The sequence below is a fragment of the Pelophylax lessonae genome (assembly GCF_965119305.1).
Source record: "Pelophylax lessonae genome assembly, chromosome: 2".
Classification (NCBI taxonomy): Eukaryota; Metazoa; Chordata; class Amphibia; order Anura; family Ranidae; genus Pelophylax; species Pelophylax lessonae.
Window position 1 is genome coordinate 706,435,001 of NC_138769.1, and position 14,406 is coordinate 706,449,406.

Consider the following 14,406-nt stretch of genomic DNA (forward strand, 5'->3'; position numbering starts at 1 on the left):
TGGAGTCGCCAACTCTGTCTTTTTCATGTTGCAGCGGTATAAGCCTCATACTGCTACATTGTAGAAATAATGAGATCTTAACCGCTTGCCGACCGCCGCACGACTATTTACGTCGGCGGTCAGCCCCTCACAGGCAAAGCGTCGTAGTACTACGTCGCTAGCCTGTGAGGGTCTCAGGAGCGAGCGCGAGTCACGGACCCCCCGCGCGTGTGATCGGCGGACCCGATCGTCAGCCGGTCACTCGCGATCGTCGGTGGAGAGGGAGAAAGGCAGGCGGCTAAACAAGCCACCTGTCATTCTCCCCTGTGTAAGAACAGTGATCATACGGTTCTACTATGTAGGACCGTTGATCATTGTTCCTACACCTCAAGCCACAGCCAATCACAGTTAGAATCACGCCCCTAGGGACACACATAGCCCCTCCCTCTCAAAAAAGTTAATCCCTTCACTGCCAGTGTAATTTTACAGTAACAGTGCATATTTATAGCACTGATTACTGTAGTAATGTCACTGGTAACCCCAAAAGTGTCAAAAATGTCAGTTAAGGGTCCGATCTGGCCGCCGCAATGTCGCAGTACCGCAAAAAAAATCGCAGATCGCCGCCATTACGCGTTAAAAAAAAAAACAACAAAAATGACAAAAATCTTTCCCTTTGTTAGTAAACGCGATAACTTTTGCGCAAACCAATAAAAATACGCTTTTTGCGATTTTTTTTACCAAACATATGTAGCATAAAACAACTTGGCCGAAAATGTTAAAAAAGTTTGATTTTTACATTTTTTTGGGGGGGAATTTCATATAAAAAAATGTGAAAAATATTGTTATTTTTGCAAAATTGACACTGTTTTTTTGTTTATAGCGCATGATCAAAAAATCGCACAGGTGATCAAATAGCACCAAAAGAAAGCTCTGTTTGTGGGAAAAAAAGGACGTCAATTTCGTTTACGTACCGCATCGCACGACCGCGCAATTGTCCGTTAAAGTCACACAGTGCCGAATCGCAAAATAGGCCCTGGTCAGGAAGGAGGTAAAATCTTCCGGGGCTTAAGTGGTTAAAGTTAGCTTGTGCTTTGCCCCTGCAAGCGATAGGTTGACACATCTGCCCCCTTTTTCCTCTCTGTTTATACTCACCTTCAGTTTACCTGCTGGTCCCTGAAAGATATAGGGAGTGCTTGCTAGCATTCACTCAAAACGAAAATATGTGGCCAGATGGTCCATTTATGCAGTGGTTCTCAACTCCGGTCCTCGGGACCCACTAACAGGCCAGATTTTAAGTATTACCTTGGAGGATGCAGACTAGAATACTGCAATCACTGAGAAGCAAATGAGATCACCTGTGATGTAATTTAGTTATCTTGCAAACCTGGCCTGTTGGTGGGTCCCGAGGACCGGATTTGAGAACCACTGCATTTATGTTCCGTTCAATCTAGTGCAATTTAAGATGCAACTTAAACCGCACAACATGACAATGGAGGTCACATTATTTTCAATGGTACCCATTCACATAAATACAACACAGCATGGACTGAATTTCTAAAAGGTTCCTGTACTACTTTGGTACAATTCCAGCACAATTTTGTCACTACTGAATATGCAAACCACTTTACAGTAGGATCAAAGCAACTTCCGAGTTCCATCCACGTTGCAGTGAGTAGCACAATAGTAACATCCCCAATTTGTACTATAAATATGGTGGGACTAGCAATCAAATGCAACAGTGCCTTAGATCAGGGGTGTCAAACTCAATTTCATTGCGGGCCGCATGAGCATTATAGTTGCCCTCAAAGAGACGGTTATATCAGTAAGATTAGATGTCCAGAGCACCCCACGTCCCCTTACATGAGATGTCAAGATCCCCCACCATCAGAAGTCAAGAACTACCCACCCTTTCTTACATCACAATGCACCCCCTTACCTTTTGCTACTGCCAGGAAGAAGATGTGGGTGGATCTGGGAAAAAGAAAGTGCAGGGTCTGGAGGAGGGCTGGAGTCAGCTTCTAGAGTCTGCTGAATGCTAAGACCAGGGGAGGCAAAGGCAAGGTGGAGTTGCGGCTGCACAGAGAGGTGCAGTATCTGTGGGAGGAGTTCTGTCCTCCTCTCTGCTGCGGACTGCTGAAAGGGGGGGGGGGAAGACAAGCCTTTCTGCAGCTGCACAGAGGAGTGCAGGATCTGGCAAAGGAGATCTGTCCTCTCTGCTGCCGACTACTGAGACAAGGTGGGGCAGAGATAAGGGGGGTGCCGCAGCTGCAGGACAGGTGTGAGGGCCACATGAAATGGCCTGGGGGGGCCGCATTCATGTTTGACCCCTGTGCCTTAGATGATCTCCCATAACAGACATACAGCTGTAAGGCTTAAGGCACAGGGGTGCCTAGGCACAAGAAGTGCCCTGCAGAGTTTAAACAAAAAATATTTTTCAGGGTCCAATTTAAAGTCACCCAGCTTGTTACTTGGTAATGCCAGATGGATAGTCTGTATGAGAGATTGGTATGACTAGTATTAATCATCCAGGAAGCTGCAGGTGGGGAGTTGCTAACATCAGACTGTACAAGCACAAAGGTATTACTGATGCTAATGTCTTAACACAAGCATGATGAAATAATTGTTCCTTACAATCCTTGACTGGCATTGTGCACCTATGTTAAAGTATATGGGAGACTACCCATCCAAGCGTATGCGGACGGTCAACGAGCTGACAGATCAGATCTTTGAAGGTGCCTTAAAAGCAGAACCACTGAAAGATGAGATCTTTTGTCAGATAATAAAGCAGCTCACCGAAAACCACATCAAGTAAGTTACCAGGTTGCGGGACAATGAAATTCTGAAGTAAAATAGAACCTGTTTTAAGAAAATGACAGGGATTTGCCATAGCTAAACATGGTTTAAGAATGCTAGTAGCATTCCTAATTCTACACAATGGTAGCTTGGCTATCATGTAGTGCCATGGTCTTTTCTGAGGTCCCTGGAATAAGTATGCATTATGTTTGGACTACATTAGCTGCACACTCGTCCCAAGCTGGTGTCTCAGAAATAAAACCAGAAAAGCAGCATGACAGACAGGTAACTCATTTTCATCATGAGAGTCCAGCAGTGGCTGTCTAGGAGTTTCTCTCCTGAGTGGTAAGCTTATTTCATTTCAGGGGCCCATCTTTAGGCAAGACCTTTTAACCAGAATGCACATTCCTTATTGATTGCATGGTGGGTAGACTCTTCCTATTCAGAGCTATGTACGATTGTTAATACCATAAGGCAAAGATAAGAGTAAATCACAAAAAAATTTCCAGCTGATGATCTGATGTTTGGAGGGTAGCTGCTTTTACTCCAAACACAATATGATTGATAGCTTTGAAATGTGCTAAAGACAACAAAGGGGTGCAGTGCCAAAAAATAAATAACAGTCATTCAATTATGTAGTCCTCAAAAAGTACAGATAGTACATGTGATCTGATTAAGGAGTCCTTTAGATAGATAGGGAAGTTCCCACGCCAGGACTTTTTTGGAACTTTATTTTTTTATTTATTTATTCATATTTAAATGATTTATGTACCATTGTATGGTATATTGATTTGCCTTCTATCACGCATAGGTATTTGCACTTGATTTCACAGCACTGTATGATTCAGATTAGGATGAATTATTTAATTTATTAATTTACTATTCATTTATTTATTTGCAATATTGCACAGTTTTCACCCACCTGCACAAGAATTTTGGCACCAGTCACTTTATATATTCCGATTTGCGCTGTGTGTCCTCTTTTGTCATTAGCCAATCATGAGAGCTGTCAAACCAAGTCTCTGAAATTCCCACAAAATCAAAATCCTCCTCATACATTAGCAGCTCCAGTTCTCCCATCTTGTTAGCCAGACTAGCATTGGTATACAAACCTCGTAATTTTGTCTGGTCGCATACCATATCCTTGTTAGATATTATGAGGCTGCATTTTGAATTTGTCAACTTACCTACCTTGGGTTTTGGATCTCTAGTCACCCTACTGCTAATGCCCCCAATATTGCCTGCTGAATGTTGCTTCCCACTGGCTAGCTCTACATCTGGACCCTTCCCCCCCCCCCCCATCACCTAGTTTAAAAGCCCCTCTAACTTTTCGGCCATCTTCTCTCCCAATAATTGATTTTCATTCAAGATTTGACTTGTATATATAATTGTTTTCACTTTAGCACTTTTTTGGACTTTATTTCAATGTGTTTCCATTTATAACACAGTATTCACATTTCACTGTTTTTCATTTACTTTTGGCGCTACACACTTTTTCTTAAGATTATTAATAAGTTTGGTATATTACTTATCTGTGTCAGCTGCCGTCCCTTAACAAAGCGCAGAGATACACCTTTTTTAAGAACCTTAGCCTACACTAGGAAAAAGGCTACAAAAACCTTGGCCTACACTAGGAAAAATGTTTGAAGAATCTTGGTCTATATTAGAAATAAAGGCTACAAGAAACTTCGCATATACTAGAAAAAAAAAGACAAGAACCTCGGCCTACACTAGGAAATGAGTCTAAAGGAACCTAGGCCTACACTAGAAAAATGGTTACAAAAACTTTATCCTACATTAAGAAAAAAAAAGTCTAAAAAACCTAGGCCTACACTAGAAAAAGAGTCTACAATAACCCAGGCCTACACCCTACCTTCCAACTTTCTGAGATGGGAATGAGGGACACCAATTAGTAGAAGTATGTTTAGGCACATGCCCCATTCAAAATAAAATTTTACAAAAAAAGAGATTGATTAAACCCACCTTTTTTCTACTACTATTTCTTTATACTGGCTTTTGGAATTTACAAATGCAGCAATTTATAGATCAGCTGAAAGGTTTAGCACTGGGAAACAAGAGATGAAAAGTGCATTTTATATACAACCATATAGATAAAATGAGGGACAAATGAGGAGGAAAGAGGAACAGTGGGACTTTGTTCCGAATGAAGTACGGTCCCATGAAATCAGGGACAGTTGGGAGCAATGCTACACTAGGAAAATGGTTACAAAAACCTTGGCCTACAGTAGGAAAAAAGTCTACAAGAACCTTGGCTTACACTAGGAAAAGAGTCTACAAGAACCTTGGCCTACACTTGGAAAAAAGTATACAGGAACCTTGGCCTGCACTAGAAAAAAGCTACAAAAAAATTGGCCTACACTAGAAAATTGTTTGAAGAATCTTGATCTACACTAGGAATAAAGGCTACAAGACCCTTGGCCTAAACTAGGAAAAGAGTCTACAGGAACCTAGGCCTACAGTAAAAAAAATAAAAAAAAGTACAAAAACATTGGCCTACACTAGCAAAAGAATTTACAAGAACCTTGGCCCATGCTGAGGCAGCAGCAAACTTTACATATGTGTATAATAAACACAAATTATTGGTTGCTTTTATATTTGCACATCTATAACATTCATATAGTCAGATGATAAATAGAATAAAGTTGGAAGTTTACCTCTCCATGGTAACAGTTGCCTGGATATAAGGATTTTCAAGGGAAATTATATTTAAAAGGGTAAGGCCCCTTTCACACAGCCGCTCCGGTTTTTTGCTCCGCTGCGGGACATTTTTTTTTTTTCACGGAGCGGATGACACTTGTGTCATCCGCTCCGTATGTCTGCATATCATCCCATCCGTTTGCGGATGATATGCGGACATAATGTAAAACTTTGGGCATTGCGGATGTCAGCGGATGACACTGCTGACATCCCTGCTGACATCCGATTTTGCTTCCTTTCCGTTTTTTGAACGGAGGAAAAAATAGGGTTCGGTTCCGTTCCAAAAAACGGAACAGAACTGATCATCCGCTGACATCCACAATGCCATAGACTTACATTATGTCCGTAAATCATCCGCAAAAAAATAGGATGATTTGCGGACATACGGAGCGCCCATGTGAAAGGGCCCTAAAGCTAGTAGTAATTTGTTACATTCAAGTGAACTTGTTCTGTAACACTGAAATGTTTCACCAGTAATCTAAGTGACCTCTGATGAACAAAACGTCTATAGAAATTATGAAAATGATTTTACAAAATAAAATAAGCTGAAAAAAAAAAAAAAACTGCTTTATAATTCTGAATTAAAAAAATTATTTTCACTGTGCTGTTTGTATTTCTGAATCAAGTAATATTACAGTTATCTATATTTTTTAAGCTGTGTCCCAACTCTTTTATTTCTGTTTGTATTCCAGGTATAGCGAGGAGAAGGGATGGGAGCTGCTATGGTTAGCCACTGGGCTCTTCCCGCCCAGCAATATTCTTCTACCCCATGTGCAGAGATTCATCCAGTCCCGCAAGCAGCACGCCCTGGCCGCCGACTGCATGCACAGGCTTCAGAGAGCCATCCGGTATAAAAATATTCCATAAAACCAGTACCAGAGAATGACAGTGTGAGGAGTAAGAGCTATACATTGCTCTTCTAGGGAAGGATGAAGGATGCTAGAGGATGTATGTAGACTCAAATACGGGTCATGTTTTTTATTTAGTACCTTAGGTATGAAAGTGTCGGAGGAGAACTGTCTTTGCTGTCTTTAGCAATCAGATTCCACCTTTAATTTTATTAATGGCTTTCAAAATACTTAATAATGTAGGCTCTGTGTAACTGAAAGAACAATTGGAGCTATATATTCTGGTGTTGTCTTTCCATTTCCCACAAGTATTTACTGGATGTTGTTTTCCTATCAATTTTTATATTTCTACATTTTACTGTTTTTTTACTGGTTTTAATGCAAAACCCACAAGTACAACCCTTGTCTCTTCATCCCTACCTTTTTTCTAGGGAACAAACCCTCTGCCACATAGCTGGTCACATGATACAATAGAATGGTATTTCCACAATATATGGTGAAAGAGAATGAGTGTGCTTTCACAAATAAATTCAGCCCCATCAAGTACAGTCGTTTTTTTTAGCCCACTTACCAATAGGATCGAAGGCATACAGTATATACTGATTCAGAACCCTCCACAGATACCAAAGGTTGCATGTGAAGTCTTGATTGGCTTTGCCTTAGTGGTGAGGGAGGTTGTATGCCTATGTCAAACAAGAAAGCATGTCGTTCCCAGATCTTTTCATATCTGTGCGCTTTTAACATGATTGTTATGCTGTCAACTCCTTCATAGAATGTAGGAGGGCTAGGATTGATCCACTTCTGGGCTATCCATAGTCTTTTAAGCAGAGTTTTTTTTAGCTATGGAAATTCTGGAGATACATGGGTGTGTAGTTGAAATCAAGCTGTGTCTTGCCCAAAAGGCGATGTAGGGCAAGAGTTTTAAAGGGTGCTGAACATTTCTAAAAGGAGAGAGAAAGAGGATATATCCATCTTCTGTGAGTCTATGTAATGCAGTCTTCCTGCTGTCTAGGTCTACAACACATCCGTTATTTGATCCTTTAGAACAGGGGGTCTCCAAACTTTCTAAACAAAGGGCCAGTTTATGGTCCTTCAGACTTTAGGGGGATTGGACTGTGTCCGTTGGGAGTAGAAAACAATGTCCTGGCATCAGTGGGAGTAAAGAATTACCAATTTTTGTTATTGGGTGGGGGAGAATACTGCTCCATCATTGGTGTCAGTGGATGGAACAGTGCCCCATCATTGGGGTCAGTGGGAGGATTAGTGCCCCATCATTGATATCATTAGGAGGAACAGTGCCCCATCATTGGGGTCAGTGGGAGGATTAGTGCCCCATCATTGGTGTCAGTGGGAGGAATAGTGCCCTATCATTGGTGTCCGTGGGAGGATTAGTGCCCCATCATTGCTGTCAATGGGAGGATTAGTGCCCCATCATTGGTGTCAATTGGAGGAATATAGTGCCCCAAGGGCTGGAAAAAGGCAAACAAAGGGTCTCTTTTTAGTCACCACCTTCTGCCTGCAGGTGCTAAAGATTAAATATTCATGTTAAAAATAGAAAATAAAAATAGAAAAAAAAATATAAAGAGAAATATGTAGGCTGCCATTGCAAACTTATTTCTGAAAACACTAGTTGCCTGGCTTTCATGCTTTTCTTCTGCTTATAACACCTTCTGAGCATAGACCCAAAATAAAGGGCAGCCAGTGAGTTGATGCCTTTCCTACCCCAATCTGTAGACTAACAATCCCCAGTGCAATGCCCCACCCCGATGGAATGTTAGTATAACCTACCTTTTCAAACTAAAAGCTGATAGCAGTTTGGGCACCTAGTTCTAGGACTGTGCTGGCCTCTGACTGACAATCAGTAACCACTCTGGTTCTCGATCATGTGGCTAATATGATAAAAAAAAATCATGGTGATCACAAAGGTTTGTTTACAAAAAAAAAAATGCCCACTGTGTTGTCATTTTCCTTGCACAGATTGAGGCACATTAACAGCAGCCTGGAGCTGTTAAAGAAATAAAATTACGTGCAAAAATTATTTAGGTAGGCAAATTAGTCTTAGAGTTACTGTTGAGCTACCCAGTGCACACTGGTGCTCCTAGATTTGGCCTGGTCATCTAAGCATTGCTGACCACCCCTAGTCAAGGAAACTGTAGGCCATTCTAATTTTTTTAAACCTGTTTCAGGTCATATAGCAGACATTTCTATACCCTCAGATTTTCTTCATTGTGCCCTGAGATCCCCTAAATCTTGGGAGTTCTACTATGCAGATGGCAGCTGCAAAGTCCAATAACATGCTGTGGCCCACCTCCTCCCGCTGCTTTTAAAATATCTTTTGGGCAGTAGGAAGACACAGGCATGGGAGAAGGCAGCCCAAGATACTACCATGTGGTGACTGTTTGCATAACAGAGCACATGGATTTAGGGATTTCCAGGATGCTCTAAAGCAGGAGTGTCCAGCCTTTTGACCTTCCTGGGCCATATTGGAAGAAGAGGAATTGTCTCGAGCCACACATAAAATACACTAACAATAAAGATAGCTGATGAGCAGAAAAAGTTGCCCAGATCACCACGCCATACCCTCCCCCCCCGGACCACACCAGCCCACACACCAAACCCCCCCCCCCCCCCGTTCGCTGGCTCACTCACCCTCTCACCCTGGACATGTGGAGGGCAGTCAGCAGCGGCGGCGGCTTCCCCATCGGTCCCCTGCGTCTCCTCCCTTCTCCCTCCTCGGCCAATAGCATGGCTTCTCCTTTCGGCCAATTTGGAAATGGGTCTCAGGACCCGCTTCCTGATTGGCCAGGAGGAGAATCTGTTGGACAATAGCGAATATTCATTCACTATTGTCACACAACTGGCTCTGCGCCCCAAGCCCACCCTTTTTTTAAACCTATTAGAGCCTCTGGCTCTAATCACATGCTTCAAAATAAAATAGAAACCCCATTGGAATCCATGCGTTTGGTGCCCTGCAAGTAGATTAGGGGGCCAGACGCATGGATAGGGGGGAGGCGCCCCTACGCCCCCAATGGACGGGCCGCCCCTGCAGATTACAAGTTAACAATCATTGGTAAAGATAATGTAACTATCTGAGTAATAAAACTTCATTATTTTTTGTAATATTTTGTAAAAGAGGGCAACATAAAACGAGTGCAATATTTTATACAGTTTTTGATAAACTAGTGCATCAATATCCGGTTGGATGGATGTACGATAGTAGCAATTCTCAATAAGTTCTGAAGGTGCTCATCAGATATTTTGGTTCTAATTTTGCCCTTCGTGTGCTTCATCCTTGATGATAATTGCTCACAAATATAGGTGCTGCTGAAAACTGATGACATATATAAGGTGTGATTGTGAAGAGTGGGAGATTTTTCTTTGGGAAGAGAAAACTTCTAAAGTCTAGTAAAGGCACACTGTCATTTTTTTCTTTGGCCACATGTGTTCGCTAAGTTTAACGCATTTTTTACAAAAAAATGCTTTTAAAAAAAACATTTTTAATTAGGTTTTGTGTTGGGTGGCAGGTTGAACGCCCCGCTCTTAAGACAATATTAGAATGCGGAAATGCCTGCTCTGGGCACTGAAGTCTGGCTGAGAAAATAAGAAAAGTCAACAGGTTTTCTAAAGTTATAGCCCTTGATATGCATACTTGTTCCAGGACAATAGCACTAAAGCCAGCATTTCTATAAGACGTCAGCAATGGCAGCCTACATATTTACATTCAGGTTTCCTTTACATTGATTATAGCCTGGTTAAAGTTTTCTATGTCCTTTTTTGGAGGACAAATTACATTACAACATTGACAAATGTTGCAAGCTGATTTTATATAATTTAGTAATCCTTTTTCCTTGGTGTAGGAATGGCTCCAGGAAGTACCCGCCGCATCTGGTAGAGGTGGAAGCAATTCAGCACAAAACCACCCAGATTTTCCACAAAGTGTATTTCCCTGATGACACAGATGAGGTGAGAGATAAATGAGAGAAAATGCAGAACACGGAATTATTATATGGAAAATGTCTCACTAAGGACAAGGGGTTTAGGGGAGGACTAGACTGAGGGCGGGGATGGGGGAAAAAGGGGCATTTGTCCCCTGGGCCAGTACTAATAATAATTGATTATCTGATGGCCCTGGGTGGAGATAATCCCCTATCCAAACACTGATCAGGCTGGGACTTGCAGTGAATGTCAGCTGCTGGGTGTTATAAAGGTATCCAGTTGTGCAATCACGGTGCCTGACAGAGGAAAGTCTTTCAGCATCATCTTCCTTTGCAGCTCTGAAGTATCATGTGACCGGATGCCGAAAGCTGCAAGGAAATCAATACTGGAGGAATACAATACAATTTGTGAAATGTGTTGTGTTCAAAACCAACCCTTGCAGTGTAACTCTCCCCCACTGCAAGGGTTAAACGCCCCTTGTATTTAGCAGTAACATAAAAAGCATACAGTGCCTTGAAAAAGTATTCATACCTTATAACATTTTCCTTTTTGTCATGTTACAACCAGAAAAACGTAAATGTATTTTATTGGGATTTTATGTGCTAGACCAACACAAAGTGGCATTGTGAAGTGGAAGGAAGATGATAAATGGCTGTATGGCGCACATTTGTATTCAACCCCCTTTACTCTGATACCCCTAACTAAAATCTAGTGGAACCAATTGCCTTTAGAAGTCACCTAAATAGTAAATAGAGTCCACCTGTGTGTAATTTAATTTCAGTATAAATACAGCTTCAGAGATTTGTTTGAGAACCTTAGTGAACAAACAGCTTCATGAAGGCCAAGGAACACGCCAGACAGGTTAGGGATAAAGTTCTGGAGAAGTTTAAATCAGGGTTAGGTTATAAAAAAATATCCCAAGCTTTGAACATCTCACGGAACACTGTTTAATCCATAATCTGAAAATGGAAAGAGTATGGCACAACTGCAGACCTACCAAGACATGGCCGTCCACCTAGATTGACAGGCCGGGCAAGGAGAGGATTATTCAGAGAAGCAGCCAAGAGGCCCATGGTAACTCTGGAGGAACTGCAGAGATCCACAGTTTAGGAGGAAGAATCTGTCCACAAGACAACTTGCAGTCGTTGACTTCACAGATCTGGCCTTTATGGAAGAGTGGCAAGAAGAAAGCCATTGTTGAAAGAAAGCCAAAAGAAGTGCCATTTGCAGTTTGCGAGAAGCCATGTAGGGGACATATCAAACATGTGAAAGAAGATGCTCTAATCAGATGAGACCAAAATTGAACTTTTAGCCTAAAAGCAAAACGCTATGTGTGGTGAAAAATTAACACTGCACATCACCCTGAACACACCACCCCCACTGTAAAACATGGTGGTGGCAGCATCATGTTGTGGGAATGCTTTTCTTCAGCAGGAACAGGGAAGCTGGTCAGAGTTGATGGGAAGATGGAGCCAAATACAGGGCAATCTTAGAAGAAAACCTGTTTACTGTAGAGTCTGTAAAAGACTTGAGACTAGGATGGAGGTTCACCCTCCAGCAGGACAACAACCCTAAACATACAGCCAGAACTACAAGGGAATGGTTTAGATCAAAGCATATTCATGTGTTAGAATGGCCCAGCCAAAGTCTAAATCTAAATTAAATTAAGTATCTGTAGCTGGACTTGAAAATTGCTGTTCTCAGACGTTCTCTATCCAATCTGATAGAGCTTGAGCTATTTTACAAAGAAGAATGGGCAAAAATTTCACTCTCTAGATATTCAAAGCTGGTAGGGTCCTTCCACATGGGCTTTCCTCCCAGCGGACTCTTTTTTGCTCAGCATGGATCGATCCGCTGATCCCCGTTGAGCAGGCAGAGACAGACCTGTCAGATCCCCGCTCTCCTCTATGGGAGATCGGATGAAAACGGACCGCCTGTCTGTTTTCATCCGATCCTACCTGATCTGATCCTCCAGACGGATGGAAAATAGGGTTTCTATCCATCTGGTTTTCACGGATAGGATCGGATCGGACAGTAGCGGGTGTCTGCGGACATGTCACCGCTGACATCCGCTGCTCCAGGGGGTGCATGGAGCATCCGATCAGGTCCGCCTGAATAAACTGACAGACAGACCTGATCGGTAAGCCCGTGTGAAAGGGGCAGTAGAGACATCCCCAAAATTACTAGCAGCTGTAATTGCAAAATGTGGTTCTAAAAGCATTGACTCAGAGGGGCTGAATACAAATGCATGCCATACTTTTCACATATTTATGTGTAAAACAATAGTGAAAGCCATTTATAAATTTTCCTTCCACTTCACAATTATGTGCAACTTTGTGTTAGTCTATCACATAAAATCCCAATAAAATACATTTACGTTTTTGGTTGTAACATGACAAAATGTGGAAAATGTCAAGGGGTGTGAATACTTTTTCAAGGCACTGTAAATACTTACCTTACTCCTTACTCTGGTAGCCTTCCTCCAAACTGCATAGCCGGATCAACCAAACTGGTTCTTTTTGCAACTCTGCTGGTCATAGGTAATCCAACAACATCACATACAATGCAGGACAAGCAGTCTTGCATTGTAAGTTAGGTAACCAAGTGCCCACCCAGGGCATTGGAAAGAGGAAAATTGTCCCGAGACAAAACAAAAATATAACTCTTGCAGTGCAGAAGGAGCCCCACTGCAAGGATTCGTTTTTATTTTTCCTGGAGATCAGCTATCAAGGAAGCTGATTGATAGGAATTATTTGTGATGAAGTCATGATATTTTATTTAGGGGAGTCAATATCACAAACCGAATCCATATCACACAGAGCAGAATTCATCTTGTTTGGCTCATCAAATACTTCACTCTTTACACAGTCAATCTTTTAAAGCATGGGTGTCCAACCTTTTTGCTTCTCTGGGCCACATTGAGTGTAGAGAAATTTTCTCGGGCCGCATATAAAATATATACTATAGTTAAGGTATATATGTAATAAAACGCCCCTGCTCCCTTCCCACACTGCCGCCCCCCCCCCCCCCAGCACTACAGCACTAATTTAACACAACTAGAGGATGATCCCTTCCCAGGCAGCCTCTGCCTACAGTTAGTTGGAAGCTGCTGTGGCCGTGCCCCTGACCCAACTTCCTTGCTTCCTCCCCAGCAAATAAAAAAAAATTGTCAGGGGGCAGTGGGCCGCATTGCCTGCGGTTCTGGGCCGCATGCAGCCCCCAGGCCGCAGGTTGGACATGCCTGCTTTAAAGCATCCCCACCCCACCTTTTTTGTATATACTTGAAAAAGTGGGTTACAACCAACCATCCACCGATTTATATAGCAAGGTGCCATGCTACCCCTAATTACTTCAGTAAAACTTTATTGTTCTTTGTGCAGCAACCTCCCACCAGACACAGCTCCTCCCTTGATGCATTTTACCCTAACCCAGGGCTTATTCCCAAGACTTAATTAGTAGAGGCAGTGTTCCTTAGGAGCACTCATCTTCCTCCACTGACCAACAAGATCCCTCATTGGATACAGTGGGGAGACTCCCCAGACTCAATAGACACACCTGGAAACATGTGACAGCTAGCTAACAATTCAGGCCCCCCTGATATTAAATCAGTAATGTATTAACCAAAACTAAGGAGGACCAGCAGGAAAGTCAAATAAAATGTCGCTATCATTGCTAGGTTGTCCTCTAAGGGGTGACAATCCCCACTGACCAGTATCATCTGGTAAGAGAAAGGAAGAGCCCTTATCCAGGGTTACCAAGCTTTAAGAAACTTCTGGTGTGAATCCTTAAAGCGGAGTTCCAGCCTCACCTGTCCCACGGTCCAGCGATGCGCCGTCTTCTCCCTCTCTGCTCCACGGCGCCGGCATCACTGATGTGGGCACCAGGCTGTGACAGTTTGCGGCTTCACAGCCGGGTACGCACTGCGCATGCGCAAGTTGCGCTATGCGTCGTGATTGGCCGCCAATCTTCTGGGACCTCTGACATGTCCCAGAAGATTGCAGGGCGGGAGGGAGAGAGGAGAACTTCCGCTCAGGGCGCCGCGGCGCTCCGAGCGGATGTGGGAGCGGGTACATGTCAAATCTAGGTACCCGCTCCCCCCCCCCCCAAAAATGACATGCCAAATGTGGCATGT

The 14,406-nt window shown here is 42.8% G+C and overlaps 1 protein-coding gene across 1 annotated transcript in view; it reads left to right on the forward strand.

The window, feature by feature from the left end:
• The window catches only part of MYO7A (myosin VIIA), a 299,552-nt gene that overhangs the window by 257,990 nt on the left and 27,156 nt on the right, over window positions 1–14,406 (forward strand). The window contains exons 38-40 of the mRNA XM_082245915.1: window positions 2,645–2,787; window positions 6,183–6,338; window positions 10,196–10,301. Coding sequence (XP_082102041.1) covers window positions 2,645–2,787; window positions 6,183–6,338; window positions 10,196–10,301 — 405 coding nt within the window. The remainder of the gene's footprint in view (window positions 1–2,644; window positions 2,788–6,182; window positions 6,339–10,195; window positions 10,302–14,406) is intronic.